At 45.6% G+C, this 17,810-nt stretch overlaps 1 protein-coding gene across 3 annotated transcripts in view; it reads right to left on the minus strand.

Annotated features, from left to right (window-relative positions):
* cfap53 (cilia and flagella associated protein 53) overlaps positions 1 to 17,810 on the minus strand; it is a 103,554-nt gene that overhangs the window by 14,715 nt on the left and 71,029 nt on the right. For all 3 annotated transcript variants that reach the window (XM_068047259.1, XM_068047345.1, XM_068047174.1), the window contains one exon: positions 16,948 to 17,166. In XM_068047259.1, coding sequence (XP_067903360.1) covers positions 16,948 to 17,166 — 219 coding nt within the window. The remainder of the gene's footprint in view (positions 1 to 16,947; positions 17,167 to 17,810) is intronic.

The following is a 17,810-nucleotide window of genomic DNA, read 5'->3' on the forward strand; positions in this document are numbered from 1 at the left end:
CCTCCTCAAGTAAGGGGACCAAAACTGTAAGCAATACTCCAGGTACGGTCTCACTAATGCCTTGTACAGTTGCAGCAACACTTCCCCACTTTTATACTCTATTCCTTTAGCAATAAATGCCAAAATTCCATTTGCCTTCCTTATTACCTGCTGCACCTGCATACTAGTTTTCTGTGATTCATGCACAAGGGCACCCAGATCCCTCTGCACCGAAGCATTCTGAAGTTTCTCTCTATTTAGATAATAATTTGCCTTTCTATTCTTCTGACCAAAATGGATAACCCCACACTTATCTGCCAAATTTTGGCCCATTCACCTAGCCAATCCTCTGTCCAAGCTAATAAATTGCCCCCAACCCCATGTGATCTTACCTTGTGTATTAAGCTTTTGTGTGGCACCTTATCAAATGCCTACTGTAAGTCCAGATATACTACATCTACAGGATCCCCATTATCCACTTTACATTTTACATGTTCGAAGAACTCTAGCAAATTAGTAAAACACGATTTACCCTTCACAAAAGGGCAGCACAGTGGCGCAGTGGTTAGCACCGCAGCCTCACAGCTCCAGTGACCCGGGTTCAATTCTGGGTACTGCCTGTGTGGAGTTTGCAAGTTCTCCCTGTGTCTGCGTGGGTTTCCTCCGGGTGCTCCGGTTTCCTCCCACATGCCAAAGACTTGCAGGGTGATAGGTTAATTGGCCATTATAAATTGCCCCTAGTATAGGTAGGTGGTAGGGAAATATAGGGACAGGTGGGGATGTGGTCGGAATACAGAATTAGGTTAGGATTAGTATAAATGGGTGGTTGATGGTCGGCACAGACTCGGTGGGCCGAAGGGCCTGTTTCAGTGCTGTATCTCTAAACTAAACTAAACAAAATCATGCTGACTCCGATGATTGCGTTTTGACTCTTCTAAATGTTCTGTTATTACTTCCTTAATAATGGATTCACCGCACCAAATAGCACAACAAAAAAAGGAAAGAAGGTACCAGCCCTTCGTTTTGCAAGCTGGAACGTCAGAACTATGTGTCCTGATCTGTCGGAAGACCTTACACAAATCAACGATTCTCAGAAGACCGCCATCATTAACAACAAGCTCAGTAGACTCAATGTGGACATTGCAGCACTTCAGGAGACACGCCTCCCTGCGGGAGGATCTCTAAGAGAGCAAGACTACACCTTCTTCTAGCAAGGTAGGGATCCTGAAGAACCAAGACAGCATGGAGTGGGCTTCGTCATCAGAAACTCCTTGCTCAGCATGATAGAGCCACCTTCAAATGGCTCAGAACACATACTGTCCATCCGACTGCTCACCGCCTCTGATCCAGTACACCTACACAGCATCTATGCTCCAACACTCTGCTCCCCACCTGAAGTTAAAGACCAGTTCTACGAGGAACTCCATAATATCATTAGTAGCATCCCCAATACCAAACATCTATTCCTGCTGGGGGACTTTAATGCCAGGTTGGGGCCGACCATGACTCATGGGCCCTCCTGCCTTGGGCGCTATGGCATTGGAAGGATGAATGAGAATAGACAGAGACTGCTTGAGTTGTGTACCTATCACAATCTCTGCATCACCAACTCGTTCTTTCATATTAAACCCTGTCACCAGGTTTCTTGGGGGTACCCAAGATCATGTCGTTGGCACCAACTGGACCTCATCGTCACAAGGCGAGCCTCTTTAAACAGCGTTCAAATCACATGCAGCTTCCACAGTGCAGACTGCGACACCGACCACTCCCTGGTGTGCAGCAAGGTTAGACTCAAACCAAAGAAGCTGCATCACTCCAAGCAGAAGGGCCGCCTGCGCATCAACACTAGCAGAATTTCTTATCCACAGCTGTTACATAAGTTTCTAAATTCACCTGAAAAAGCCCTTCAAAATACTCATACGGGGGATGCAGAGACCAAGTGGGCCCACATCAGAGACGCCATCTGTGATTCAGCAATGACCACCTATGGCAAATGTGTGAAGCAGAATGCAGACTGGTTTCAATCTCACTTTGAAGAGCTGGAACCTGTCATAGCTGCTAAGCGCATTGCACTGTTGAACTACAAGAAAGCCCCCAGCGAGTTAACATCCGTAGCACTTAAAGCAGCCAGAAGCGCTGCACAAAGAACAAAGGTGACCGCGGTGACTGCAACAACTACCGTGGAATCTCCCTGCTCAGCATAGTGGGGAAAATCTTCGCTCGAGTCGCTTTGAACAGGCTCCAGAAGCTGGCTGAGCGTGTCTACCCTGAGGCACAGTGTGGCTTTCGAGCAGAGTGATCCACCATTGACATGCTGTTCTCCCTTCGCCAGCTACAGGAGAAATGCTGTGAACAACAGATGCCCCTCTATGTTGCTTTCATTGATCTCACCAAAGCCTTTGACCTCGTCAGCAGACATGGTCTCTTCAGACTACTAGCAAAGATCGGATGTCCACCAAAGCTACTAAGTATCATCACCTCATTCCATGACAATATGAAAGGCACAATTCAGCACAGCGGCGCCTCATCAGACCCCTTTCCTATCCTGAGTAGCGTGAAACAGGGCTGTGTTCTCGCACCTACATTGTTTGGGATCTTCTTCTCCCTGCTGCTCTCGCATGCGTTCAAGTCTTCAGAAGAAAGAATTTTCCTCCACACAAGCTCAGATGGCAGGTTGTTCAACCTTGCCCGTCTTAGAGCGAAGAGCAAAGTACGGAAAGTCCTCATCAGGGAACTCCTCTTTGCTGACGATGCTGCATTAACATCCCACACTGAAGAGTGTCTGCAGAGACTCATTGACAGGTTTGCGGCTGCCTGCGACGAATTTGGCCTAACCATCAGCCTCAAGAAAACGAACATCACGGGACAGGACGTCAGAAATCAATATCGGCTCTGGAAGTGGTTCAAGAGTTCACCTAGGCTCATCCAGACTGGCCAAGAGAGTGTGGGAAAATGGCGCACTGACACGGAACACAAAAGTCCAAGTGTATCAAGCCTGTGTCCTCAGTACCTTGCTCTACGGCAGCGAGGCCTGGACAACATATGTCAGCCAAGAGCAACGTCTCAATACATTCCATCTTCGCTGCCTCTGGAGAATCCTTGGCATCAGGTGGCAGAACCGTATCTCCAACACAGAAGTCCTCGAGGCGGCCAACATCCCCAGCTTATACACCCTACTGAGCCAGCGGCGCTTGAGATGGCTTGGTCATGTGAGCAGCATGGAAGATGGCAGGATCCCCAAGGACACATTGTACAGCGAGCACATCACTGGCATCAGACCCACCGGTCGTCCATGTCTCCGCTTCAAAGATGTCTGCAAACGCGACATGAAGTCCTGTGACATTGACCACAAGTCGTGGGAGTCAGTTGCCAGTGATCGCCAGAGCTGGCGGACAGCCATAAAGGCGGGGCGAAAGAGTGGCGAGTCGAAGAGACTTAGCAGTTGGCAGGAAAAAAGACAGAAGCGCAAGGGGAGAGCCAACTGTGTAACAGCCCCGACAACCAATTTTATCTGTAGCACCTGTAGAAGAGTCTGTCGCTCTAGAATTGGCCTTGAGAGCCACTCCAGGCGCTGCTTCACAAACCACTGACCACCTCCAGGCGCTTACCCATTGTCTCTCGAAACAAGGAGGCCAAAGAAGAAGAAGAAGAATGGATTCTAACAACTTCCCAATGACAGATATTAAACTAATGAGTCTATAGTTTCCTACTTTCTGCCTCCCTCCCTTTTTGAATAAGGGCGTTATATTAGCATTTTTCCAATCCACTGGAACCTTTCCTGCATCCAGGGAATTTTGGAATATTATCACCAATGGATCCACTATCTCTGCTGCCACTTCCTTTGAGACCCTAGGATGTAGGCCATCAGGCCCTGGGGACTTGTTTGCCTTCAATCCCAATAGTTTGCTCAGTACTTTTTCTCTAGTGATTATGATTGTTCTAAGTTCCTCCCTTTCTATAACCTCCACATTACCTGTTACTATTGAGATGGTACACGTGTCCTCCACCGTGAAAACTGAGGCAAAATACTAATTTAGTGTCTCCACCATTTCTGTGTTCCCCACTATTAACTGCCCTCTGAAATGGCCTAGCAAGCCACTTAGTTGTCAACAGCAATTAGGGATGGGTAATAAATGATGGACTTGCCAGTGACGCTCACATCCTATGAAAGAATAAAAAAAAGTACAGGAGTCCTCCAGGAGTGTGAGACCTCAAAGACAGTCCAAAGCATGGCTCCATGGAGAAAAGAACTGCACAATAAAGTGAAGGAATGTGGCTGTTACAGGTGATTCTGTAGTCAGGGAGGATAGACCAGCATTGCAGCAACCGCTGACCTGAGTCCCGCATGGTGTATTGCCGTTCTGGTGCTAGAATAAAAGACATCGCTGAGAGGGTGTGGAATATTTTGAGGGAGTTAGGGGAAGTTGGAACTGGTGGTCCACATGGGAACTAATGACATAGGAAGGAAAAGTGTTGAGGTCCTGCAGTCAGAGTACACTATAGAGCACCAAATAATGGGAAGGAGATAGGGGTAAATTTGTTAAGCAAATTACAGAAAGATGCAAGAACTATTAAGTAGTGACAATTGAGGACTTCAATTACCCTAATGTAGACTGGGATTGTAACATTGTAAAGGGCAAAGAGGGGGAGGAATTCCTGAAATGTGTATGAGATCTTTCTTGATCAGAGTATTTCCAGCCTAACTAGGAGAGAAGTAGTGCTGGATCCAGTTCTGGGGAATGAAGTAGGAGAGCATTTGAGGGATGGTAAACATATCATCAGGCTCAGAAGAGTTATGGAAAAGGACAAGGAACAATTAAGCTTAAAAATATCTAACTGGTGGAGGGCTAATTTCAATGAGTTGGGAGGGGTCTGGCCCAGCTGGATTGGAACCAACAACAGCAACCAACAAACGGAGGCCTTCAAAGAGGAGATGTTCAAAGAGGAGAATAAACACATTCCCATGAGGGGGGAAACAAATGGTATTCAAAGCCACAGCTTCTGGAATGACTAAAGATATAGGCTTATGACATATAGAAGGAATAAAAAAGGAATAAGGGAGCCAAGAAAGAGTATGATTATAGATTAGCAGTTAACATAAAAGGGTATCCAAAAGTCTTTTATAAACATATAAACAGTAAAAGAGTTGCTAGAGGACAGGTGCAGCTGATCACAAATTAAAAGGGATTAAAGAAAAATACTATGGATGCTGGAAATCAGAAATAAAAACAGAAAATGCTGGATGTACTCAGCAGGTCTGGCATCATCTGTGGAGACAGAAACAGTTAATGGATAGAATCTTCCTGGCCCTTTGCAGGCTGGGAGCTGGCGGGGGGAGAGGGGGGGCGGCTGCGGGTGGTGGCGTTGGGGTTGGGTGTCTGGGAAAACACCATTGGGATGGCTCACTGACGCTGTCTCGCCTCTGGTTGAGTTTCCCAGTGGCAGGCTGCCGCACCGATGGAACTTTCCTGACGTTGGATGGGTCCCCCGCTGAGTCCATAGCCCGGCAATAATTTTGAGGCGCCCTACCAGCTGGAGATCAAAGGGCTTTCAGAGTCTGCTGTCCATGCCCCTATGATGGAGCTGCAAGGCTGAAATGGCCACAGCCACAGCCAAAATAATTCTTGTGGAGGGGCTCCCCCTGCACAATGATGGGTCTAACAGCTCTGGGCCTTCTTTTTGTACAGAACCTTCTGCAGCCTTTTGAGAGCGCCTCCGTTTTGAGGAGCCCTTGTGCTCACCTTCTGCGTCAGGCGTTCCCACCTCTCCCAGTGGGACTGTCAGCCGGCCAGTACTGTGGGCCCTCTCACTGGGTCTCCAATGTCCCTGTTCCTCCCACTGTACGTAATGGAATGGCAAATGGAGAACAGCCAGTTAGGAGCCGCCTCACCTAAACTTAGCACCAGCAGGCACGCTGCCAAGATGCGAGGGCTAGGAACCCACAAATGGTCCTGAGGTCGGTTTCCTGACGCTCGCAGGAAAAGTCAGCCCAATGTTTGAGGTCGATGACCTTTCAACAGAACCAGGAAAAAGCTTGAGATGTAACAGGTTTTGAGCAAGTACAGAGTCAGTGAAAGTGGGTGAGGGTGGGATAAAGAACAAAAGGGAATGTCTATGATAGGAAGACAGGAGAGATTAAATGGCAAAAGGGTTGATGGTGCAAAACAAAAGGGAGTGGTAATGCGACAAGTAAAGAAAAAAGATGTGTACAGAGGAAGTGTGAATGGCAGAATCATGAATAGCTGCCATCTGACCACAAAGGCCATCGTCCTGGGGAGGCAAAGGGCATGGCTGAGTACTTTGCATCTGTCTTCAATAGAGAGTAGGATGCTACCAATCTAGCAGTAAAGGCTCAGGTAGTACAACAACAATAACTTGTATTTATATAGCTCCTTTAATGTAATAAAACATTCCAAGGCGCTTGATAGCAGCATTATCAAACAAAATTTGACAGTAAGCGACATAAGGAGATATTAAGACAGATGGCCAAAAGCTTGGTCAAAGTGGTAGGTTTTATGAAGTGTCTTAAAGGAAGAAAGAGAGGTAGAGAGGTGGAAGAGGTTTAGGGAGAGGATTTCAATATGAGGGCCGAGGCAGCTGAAGGCAAGGCTGTCAATGGTGGAGCAATTAAAATCATGGATGTTCAGGAGGCTAGAATTAGGTAAGCACAGATATCTCAGAGGGCTGTGGGGCTGGAGGAGATTACAGAGATAGGAAGGGGCAAGGCCATGGAGAGATTTGAAAACAAGGATGAGAATTTTAAAATCGAGGTGTTGCTTTACTGGCCAGGAGTGCGTTGGAATATTCAAGTCTAGCGGTAACAAAGGCATGGATAAGGGTTTCAGTAGCAGATGAGCGGAGACAGGTAATGTTACGGGGATGGCAGAGATGGAAATTGACGGTCTTAGTGATGGTGCGGATAGGTGGTCGGAAGTTCAAATATGACACCAAGGTTGCAAATATTCTGGTTCAGCCTCAGACTGTTGCCAGGAAGGGGGATGGTAGCTAGGGAACAAAGTTTATGATGGGGCCCAAAGACATTGGGCAGGACTTTTGTTTTGGGATCAAGACCCTGACATCGGGTGAAGTTCTGGGTGCCCACCCCACATCTCATTGTTACCCTCCCCACCCCGCTCTGCCCGGAACGAAAATGGCCTGAAGATGGGAATATGCCAGCGACCCAGCACGCTGCTCTCCAATGGCAATTTTTGGGAAATTTGGCAAATTTCAGTCTTCCCAATATTTAATTGGAGGAAATTTCTGCTCATCTAGTACTGGATGTCGGAGAGGCTGTCTGATAATTTAGCAATGGTGCAAGAGTCAAGAGAGAGATAGAGCTGGGTGTCCTCAGCATACATGTAAAAACTGATGCTATGTTTTAGGACAATGTTGCAAAGGTGCAGCATGTAGATGAGAAATAGAAGGGAGCCATGGATAGATCCTTGGAGGATTCCAGAGGTAATGGTTAGGAGCAGGAAAAGAAGCTGTTGCGATATTCTGGCTACAATTAGATGGATAAGAATGGAACCAGGTGAGTGCAGTCTCATGCAACTGGACAACAATGGAGAGGCATTGGAGGAGGAAAATGAAATCACCTGTGTCAAAGGCTGCTGACAGGTCGAGAGGACAAAGAGGGATTGTTTACCTCTGTCACAGTCATATAGGATGTCATTTGTGACTTTGGTAATAGCCATTTCAGTACTGTTGCACAGATGGGAATAAGATTGGAGGGATCAAACATGGAATTCTGGGAAAGATGGGCATGAATTTGGGAGGTGACAACATGTCAGGGGAAAGGACGGTTGCAAGGACGGGAGGGACAAGGGTTGGTTTTTTGAGAACAGGGATGGCGATGGCAGATTTGGAGCGAGGGGCAGTACCTGAAGAGAGAGAACTGTGAACAATATCAAGCAATGCCTCAATTTTAGAATTCTCCTCCTTGTTTTCAAATCTCTGCACGGCCTCTCCTCCAGCCCCACAGCCCTCCGAGATATCTGTGTGTGGATGACATGGGAACCAGGAAGGGAGCATGGGTGACCAGAAATTTAGTGGGAATAGGTTCGAGGGGGCAGGAGGTGGGTCTCATGGACAAGATGAGCTGGGAGAGGGCATGGGAGAGTTAGGAGAGAAACTGGAGAAAGATGTGAGTTCAGGGCGAGAGCGGGGGTACTATAGAGGAAGTTTGGCCTGGTCAGCTTGTGGAAGGGAGGAAAACGGTAGAGGCAGTTTATCAGATGGTCTCAATCTAGGTGACAAAGCAGTCCATGAAATCCTCGCACTTATTGTTGGAGGTGAGATGGAGGAGACAGGGAAGGTGGGTTTAAGAAGACGGTTTGCAGTAGAAAAAAGAAGTCAGAGGTTATCTTTGGATTCCGGGATTATCTTGGAATAGTGAACAGTTTTAGCAGGCGAGAGCGCGACCCTATAGTGTTTTATGTGGCCCAGCCAAATCTGGCAGTGAATGGCTAAACCAATTATCTGCCATTATCCCTTGGACTTAAGGGAGTGGAGATGAGGGGCATACTGGGGAATGGCTAGAGTGAGAGAGTCATGGTTTTATTGGGGACTAGGGCATTAAAGGTGAAGTTGAGGAAGCAGTTCAGCAAATCAGTAGATGTAAAAATGTAGCAAATGGAAGGCCAACAAAACTGAGGTGAAGGCAGGAAAAGGCCCGAAAGTGGCCATTAATTAGTCACTTAAGGGTCTCAATTGGCCTGGAGTGGGAAGGCCATCCTCGGGCTTCCCCACCCCGGACAAAATGGCAGGGGGCCCGGGCGCCGCCCCCCACCCCCACCTCCGTGCCCGCCTCCAAGGGCAGAACAAAATCCTGTCCCTAGTATGGCCTACACGTGAATCTAGCCCGCACTCTGTAGTTGACTGTTGAGAGGCATAGCAAGCCCTTCCATTATACAAACAATTGCTACTTTCAAGAAGGACCACCATCATCCTCTTGGAGAAACTAGGGATCGGAATAAATGGAACCTTGCCAGAACCCAAGAATAAATACAAAAAAAGAAACTGCCTCACTCAGAGAAGCTAAAAGGATGGCTGGTCATAATTGGTGCAGAAAGGTTGTGATTCTGAAGCTGGATTACATTATGCAATAAAACTTGGTAAAAGAAAGTATCCTTCTGCATAAAAATTACATTTGCTGCATTATGGAATCTATTTATTGACCTGAGGAATAGTTCTACAGAATTAATCTCTGTCATTCTCTTCAAAAGCTAACTGAGCAAGGCTCCAGAATATCTGTCTAATGTTACAATCTACATTATTTGATTCTGGCTGTTGCTGGCCATGGCATAACATTGCTGATTTCAGCAGCTCAGGCACTATCCTGTTCTGTACAATGCTGATTTTTTTCAATCCATACTGACCCTTATAATGTTCAATATGAACTCTTACATTTATTTATCCATGTTTTTAAAACATTTAAGAAAATTTTTGTGGCAAAGCTTTACTGTGCAACCAACCTGCACTGCACCTGACCTGGGATGATTTTGTGCTCAGTTAGGCACAAAAAGTAAACGTGTTTAATTGCTAACACTGATATCACACACATTGTGACAGACATCTGTGTATTTAAAAAAATTATGAGGCTTGTTTCCCATTTATATTACAGTACTTTTACTGGAGGGAAATCTGCTTAGAGACAGCACTATATATAAAACCATAATGGATAAAAATCTTACATTTCTACACACTGGTACATAGCAGTGGCACTCTGCAAGCAACTATGGAGTATGTAGTTACCTGAATGAATGCTGCAGCTGGGCTCTCCCTGCAGAAATCTTTGTCGCTAGTAATAGTATTCCTCAGGGATGCTTACACTGGGGCTTTGCAGGGTCTGGGCTCAGCCATCTTCTCTGGGAAATCAAATGGTTAGGGCTTCTATTGATCATGGATCTCCTAGTCTGCTTTCCCTCGGATTAGTGGGAGTCTTAGTCCGATAGCAGGGGAAGTGGAAGGGAACATGTTGCCATCACTCAGGATGACAGTATGTCTGGACCCTCACTATCCTTGAACAAATACCCACGCTGGTGCCAGAGAGCCATCTGGGCCACAAAGCTGAGCCATCAAATTGCTGCCGTCTAGAGGCAGGCTCGATGATGAAACTGATTCTGTTGGAAGATATCTGTAATATAGAACCTCAGCCAGGTCCTCTCAGGCACGAGCTGTTACAATTCATTAACCATGAGCATCTCAAGCCCTCTCATCGGAGTCACAGCAACCTTCAACCTCTCATGCTACAGCCATTGGGGAAGCACCTTGTAGGAACATTACAATAAGTAAGAGCACATTTAAGACAGGCAGTAGGGCTCACAGCAGCACGATAATTAGTATATGGCATGAAAATTAAATTATTCTGAAATATTTGTGTGCAATGAGTATTCCTATCGTAGCTGGTGACCCTGTAATATAAGTTGACATGAATATCAATGTTGATCTTCGTGTGGATTCAGTTTATTTGAACCTGTAAAGACTGGGAGAGATGTTGTTATTTTCCCATTATTTCTACGTCTGAACTTGTAACAGAAACTGCCTCTGTAAACTTGTCATGACTTAATTACAACCGTGTTGTAGACCTGAGGCCTGCAGACACTACCTTTTGCACATTTATATTTTTGCATTTTACTTATTCTTTGCTCTTGATTTTTAAAAAACCTCATTCCTGTTCTGTCCAGAATACGACTCCAAACCTAAGTGAGACTCCACAAGGGACTTCCAAGCCCTACAACATCCTCCTATTTGGTGGCACTGTAGCCCTTCAGTTTTGCATCTCCTAGTTCCACAGCTTGTATTGTTGAGACAGACAAATGCCAACTATACTTTTCTGCTTCCCAAACATCTTATTAAATGTTTTACCTCTATGTATCTAGGTCTAATTCATTCCTGTTCTCTAACACTGCTTCACCTGAAGGCTGCCCTCAGTCTTAATTCCCTGTATGCAATGCTACAGTTGATGGGTCAATATTATAAGCAATGTGCCCTCTGTGCAACCAGGAGCTTGGAGTTCCACCTCACAAAGTGTCTTTCTTCACTGCATATGAGGGAAACAAGCAAAATGTAAATGAATGCTACTCGTATCATTTGTTGTCAGGTCTGTTACTTTGTTTCTGGCCACAAGTGACAGCCGAGCTCCCAACCTAATCTGTACACCAGCAATCCAATGTTCACATTCCTGGTCTATATGGAATTCTGCCAAGACTATGGATGTTCTGTGGCTAGAATAGGAAAATTTTGTAGAAAACTTTATTGTGATTGCATATGTATAAGATTGTGAATGTGCATTTAACTCGAAGTCATGCTTATAATTTTTGAGCAATTGGACATCTACAAACCCACTGCATCCACATATTCTGATGTTGCTAAATCCATTCTACCATATAAAGGGAACAAACTTGGAATGCTAGAGGCAGGCTCCATGATGAAACTGATTCTGTTGGAAGATATCTGTAATTTAGATTGATACCTCAATATTAAGGGAGTACTGCAATGCCAGATTTCAGATGAAAGGTTCAAAGTTCCCATCTGCTTGTTTTAGTGTTTCAGTTAGGTTTTTTGCGCTGGAGTGCTGACTTGGGTTGCAATAGAGTGCTACAGTGGAAGTTTGGTAACTGAGGATAATTAAGGGTTAATTTGATCTTAAATATAATCTGTCTTTTATTTAGCAGATCAACTTAACATTTGCTGTTAGGGTTGGAAAAGGTGAGTTTTAGTCCAGCTTTAAACAGGGTTCACTCAGGCGCTGCTTGCAGCTGCACCTTGTTAATTAGAGAAGTGGCTTAAACCAGTTTTCAGCGGGCTAGAGTCAGTCAGTATAAAAGTGAGCCATCTTACAGTGCTGACTTTGTTTGCATTGGAGTGCTAACTTGGGTTGCAATAGAGTGCTACAGTGGAAGTTTGATAACTGAGGAAGTTCAGTAAGGAGGGAGCGAGAAGCTCCTTTCATTTCCTCCCTGTCCTCAGAGTGAAGGGAGCCGAGAGCTTCCAAAGAGCACAGCTGACTGGGAGAAGATGTGGAGGGCGGAGTTCCGAACCGGTAAGTATAAAAAACTTACCTCTGGTAAAAAAAACTGAAAGTGATGTCACAGAAAGCGGTGACCTGATTGGCTGGTTGAGAATTTTTTTTTACTGAATTTGAATATAAAACTTTGATAAAAATTGATTAAAACCCTAATTAACTAATTAATAAGTAGAGTAACTAAACCAGAGGGAGAAGATTACTGTATTTAGATAGCATTTAATATTTATAGTAGGAATCTAGCACGAGGGACCATATAGTTATTATAACAATTTAATAAGGATTTAAGAAGTATTTATTAATCTTAAATTAATTTATTAATTAGTGCTAGAAATGTCAGTTACAGGAGTGAAGTGAGATGTGGGAGGTCCGTGATGCTTCCAGCGTTCCGGACGACAACATCTGCAGGAAGTGTACCCAGTTGCAGCTCCTCACAGACCGCATGGATCGGTTGGAGCGGCAACTGGATGCACTTAGGAGCATGCAGGTGGCAGAAAGCGTCATAGACAGGAGTTTTAGAGAAGTGGTTACACCCAAGGTGCAGGCAGATAGATGGGGGACCGCTAGAAGGGGCAGGCAGTCAGTGCAGGAATCCCCTGTGGCTATCCCCCTCTCTAACAAGTATACCGTTTTGGATACTGTTGGGGTGGATGGCCTATCAGGGGAAAACAGCAGCAGCCAGAGCAGTGGCACCATGGCTGGCACTGTTGTTCAGCAGAGAGGGACAAAGCGCAGAAGAGCAATAGTTATAGGTGACTCTATAGTCAGGGGCAAAAATAGGCGCTTCTATGGAAGTGAAAGAGACTCCAGGATGGTATGTTGCCTCCCTGGTGCCAGGGTCAAGGATGTCTCTGAACAGACAGGGGGCATTCTGAAGGGGGAGGGTGAACAGCCAGAGGTTGTGGTACACCAATGACATAGGCAGGAAGAGTGACTAGGTCCTGCAGGGGGAGTTTAGGGAGTTAGGTAGAAAGTTAAAAGACAGGACGTCGAGAGTTGTAATCTCTGGATTACTCCCTGTGCCACGTGCCAGTCAGGCTAGAAATAGGAAGATAGTGCAGCTAAACACCAGCCTTCAGCTGGTGTAGAAGGGAGGGTTTCAGATATCTGGACCATTGGGATCTCTTCAGGGACAGATGGGACCTGTACAAGAAGGACAGGTTGCATCTAAACTGGAGGGGCACAAATATCCTGGCTGCGAGGTTTGTTAGCGTCACTCGGGAGGGTTTAAACTAGTGTGGCAGGGGTTGGGAACCAGAGCAGTAGGACAGCAAGTGAAATAAATGAGGGGGAACGAGTAAACAAGGCCAGTAAGACTAAGGGGAAGAGAAGGCAGGGAGATGTTGCGGAGCACAGCGGGACTGGTGGTCTGAAGTGCATTTATTTCAATGCGAGAAGTATAACAGGTAAGGCAGATGAACTTAGAGCTTGGATTAGTACTTGGAACTATGATGTTGTTGCTATTACAGAGACTTGGTTGAGGGAAGGACAGGATTGGCAGCTAAATGTTCCAGGATTTAGAAGCTTCAGGCGGGACAGAGGGGGATGTAAAAGGGGTGGGGGAGTTGCATTACTTGTTAAGGAGAATATCACAGCTGTACTGCGGGAGGACACCTCGGAGGGGTCGTGCAGCGAGGCAATATGGGTGGAGCTCAGGAATAGGAAGGGTGCAGTCACGATGTTGGGGGTTTTCTACAGGCCTCCCAACAGCCAGCGGGAGGTAGAGGAGCAGATATGTAGACAGATTTTGGAAAGATGTAAAGGTAACAGGGTTGGAGTGGTGGGTGATTTTAACTTCCCCTATATTGACTGGGACTCACTTAGTGCTAGGGGCTTTGATGGGGCGGAATTTGTAAGGAGCATCCAGGAGGGCTTCTTGAAACAATATGTAGATAGTCCAACTAGGGATGGGGCCATACTGGACCTGGTATTGGGGAATGAGCCTGGCCAGGTGGTCGAAGTTTCAGTAGGGGAGCAAGTCGGGAACAGTGACCATAATTCCATAAGTTTTAAGGTACTTGTGGATAAGGATAAGAGAAGTCCTCGGGTGAAGGTGCTAAATTGGGGGAAGGTTAATTATAACAATATTAGGCAGGAACTGAAGAATTTAGATTGGGGGTGGCTGTTTGAGGGTAAATCAACATCTGACATGTGGGAGTCTTTCAAACGTCAGTTGATTAGAATCCAGGACCAGCATGTTCCTGTGAGGAAGAATGATAAGTTTGGCAAGTTTCGGGAACCTTGGATAACGCGGGATATTGTGAGCCGAGTCAAAAAGTAAAAGGAAGCATTCGTAAGGGCTGGAAGGCTAGGAACAGATGAATCCCTTGAGGAATATAAAGACAGTGGGAAGGAACTTAAGCAAGGAGTAAGGAGGGCTAAAAGGGGTCATGAAAAGTCATTGGCAAACAGGATTAAGGATAATCCCAAGGCTTTCTATACGTACATAAAGAGCAAGAGGGTAACCAGGGAAAGGGTTGGCCCACTCAAGGACAGAGAAGGGAATCTATGTGTGGAGCCAGAGGAAATGGGTGAGGTACTAAATGAGTACTTTGCATCAGTATTCACCAAAGAGAAGGACTTGGTGGATGATGAGCCTAGGGAAGGGAGTGTAGATAGTCTCAGTCATCTCATTATCAAAAAGGAGGAGGTGTTGGGTGTCTTGCAAAGCATTTAGCTGAGTCCCCAGGGCCTGATGGGATCTACCCCAGAATACTGAGGGAGTCAAGGGAAGAAATTGCTGGGGCCTTGACAGAAATCTTTGCATCCTCATTGGCTACAGGTGAGGTCTCAGAGGACTGCAGAATAGCCAATGTTGTTCCTTTGTTTAAGAAGGGTAGCAAGGATAATCCAGGAAATTATAGGCTGGTGAGCCTTACGTCAGTGGTAGGGAAATTATTAGAGAGGATTCTTCGGAACAGGATTTACTCCCATTTGGAAACAAACAAACTTATTAGCGAGAGGCAGCATGGTTTTGTGAAGGGGAGGTTGTGTCTCACTAATTTGATTGAGTTTTTTGAGGAAGTGACAAAGATGATTGATGAAGGAAGGGCAGTGGATGTTGTCTACATGGACTTCAGTAAAGCCTTTGACAAGGTCCCTCATGGCAGACTGGTACAAAAGGTGAAGTCACACGGGATCAGAGGTGAGCTGGCAAGATGGATACAGAACTGGCTCAGTCATGGAAGACAGAGGGCATCAGTGGAAGGGTGCTTTTCTGAATGGAGGGATGTGACTAGTGGTGTTCCGCAGGGATCAGTGCTGGGACCTTTGCTCTTTGTAGTATATATAAATGATTTGGAGGAAAATGTAGCTGGTCTGATTCGTAAGTTTGCGGACGACACAAAGGTTGGTGGAGTTGCGGATAGTGATGAGGATTGTCAGAGGATACAGATCGGTTGGAGACTTGGGCGGAGAAATGGCAGATGGAGTTTAATCCGGACAAATGTGAGGTAATGCATTTTGGAAGGTCTAATGCAGGTGGGAAGTATACAGTAAATGGCAGAACCCTTAGGAGTATTGACAGGCAGAGAGAACTGGGCGTACAGGTCCACAGGTCACTGAAAGTGGCAACGCAGGTGGATAAGGTAGTCAAGAAGGCATACGGCATGCTTGCCTTCATCGGTCGGGGCACAGAGTATAAAAATTGGCAAGTCATGCTGCAGCTGTACAGAACTTTAGTTAGGCCACACTTAGAATATTGCGTGCAATTCTGGTCGCCACACTACCAGAAGGACGTGGAGGCTTTGGAGAGGGTACAGAAGAGGTTTACCAGGATGTTGCCTTGTCTGGAGGGCATTAGCTATGAGGAGAGGTTGGATAAACTCGGATTGTTTTCACTGGAACGACGGAGGTGGAGGGGCGACATGATAGAGGTTTACAAAGTTATGAGCGGCATGGACAGAGTGGATAGTCAGAAGCTTTTTCCCATGGTGGAAGAGTCAGTTACTAGGGGACATAGGTTTAAGGTGAGAGGGGCAAAGTTTAGAGGGGATGTGCGAGGCAAGTTCTTTACACAGAGGGTGGTGAGTGCCTGGAACTTGCTGCCGGGGGAGGTGGTGGAAGCAGGTACGATAACGATGTTTAAGAGGCATCTTGACAAATACGTGAATAGGATGGGAATAGAGGGATACAGTCCCCGGAAGTGCAGAAGCCTTTAGTTTCGGCAGGCATCAAGATCGGCGCAGGCTTGGAGGGCGGAATGGCCTGTTCCTGTGCTGTACTGTTCTTTGTAAAGATTCCATGACACAGGAAGTTAAAACATAAAAACTTCAAAAGATTTACAGCAAAGGAGGAGGCCATTCAGCCCATCGTGTCTGCACAGGCCGAAAAAATAGCTATCCAGTCTAATCCCACCATCCAGCTCTTGGTCTGTAGCCCTGTAGGGTTACAGCACCTCACGTGCATATTCAAGTGTTTTTCAATGCAATGAGGGTTTTTGCCTCTAACACCCTGTCAGGCAGTGAGTTCCAGACCCCAGGAAAAATTACTCCTCAACTCCCCTCTAATCCTTCTACCAATTACTTTAAATCCATGGTCCCTGGTTGTTGGCTGTCAGCTAATGGAAATAATCCTTCCTATCCACTCTATCTCGGCCCCTCATAATTTTATAAATCTCAATTAAATCTCCCCTCAGCCTCCTCTGTTCCAAATAAATTAACCCTAGTCTATGCAATCTTCTCCTGATATCCTGGCCAGTACTACTCTCTCTGCAATACCATAAAAAAAACAGATGAACTGGTTATTCATCCCACTGCTGTTTATGGAAACTTGCTGTGCATAAATTGGTTGCTGCAGTTGCTTACTTTAAAACAGTGACTGTATTTATCCAATAAATAATTAATCGGTTGTGAAGCACTTTGAGTGTCCCAAAGACATGATAAATTACGATAGACATGCAAACTTTCTATATATTGTAGTACAAGATGAATCAGCTCAGTTACCTTTTTCTGCAATTGTTCCTTGACATCATCAGCACTTTCCTTCAGTGCTTGCTCCTTTATCTTTGTATCAAGTGCGCGCTCCTCCTCCTGCTCGTTCACTAATCGTTTTGCTTTCAGCGCCATTGATTTGTTCAAACTATCACGGAATTCCTTCTGTTTCTGTGCCTTTTCCCTTGCAAGCCGTTCATCTTCCAACTTGGAAAGACATTGTTTTTCTTTCTGTGACAAATGTATAGCACCAATAAAACAGATGACTAAGCTCTAATAGTTTCTTTGCTTCTGGACACTTTTAAGAGACTTAAAAAATTTAAAGACATTGATGCTGTCATGCACAGAAGGAGCTAAAATACACAATGAAATGACATCAAGGGATATGGGGATAGTGGGGAAAAATGGCATTGAGGTCGATGAACAGCCATGATCTGTTTGAATGGCGGAGCAGGCTGAATAGCCTACTCCTGCTCCTATTTCCTATGTTTCCTATGAAATGGAAGAATTATGAATTCTTTAAAAAAATCAACTGTTAAACAAAACCACAAGAACATGGCCACTTGTACCTCTGTCAAGATGGAATAGCAGTAGCACCTGACCCCCTCCTGTACTGGAAATCAACAAATCTGTCTATTAGAATGGAATTCATGAACTACATTTGAAATAGCTCTGGGGGGAACCCTTTGAAAATGAAAAGAGCACTATTGCATTCATGACTTTCATCAACATCAATGAGCTAACAAAGGATTCTGCAGACCAACGGACTGAAGCATAAACCAAAATTGAATAGGTGTGAAATAGCACCGTGTTAACAGAAGGGTCCCCCTTCAGACATCAATCGATAGCCATGGTCTTCACATCCTGGTCCATTG

The sequence above is a fragment of the Heterodontus francisci genome, chromosome 1 (assembly GCF_036365525.1).
Source record: "Heterodontus francisci isolate sHetFra1 chromosome 1, sHetFra1.hap1, whole genome shotgun sequence".
NCBI classification, from domain to species: domain Eukaryota; kingdom Metazoa; phylum Chordata; class Chondrichthyes; order Heterodontiformes; family Heterodontidae; genus Heterodontus; species Heterodontus francisci.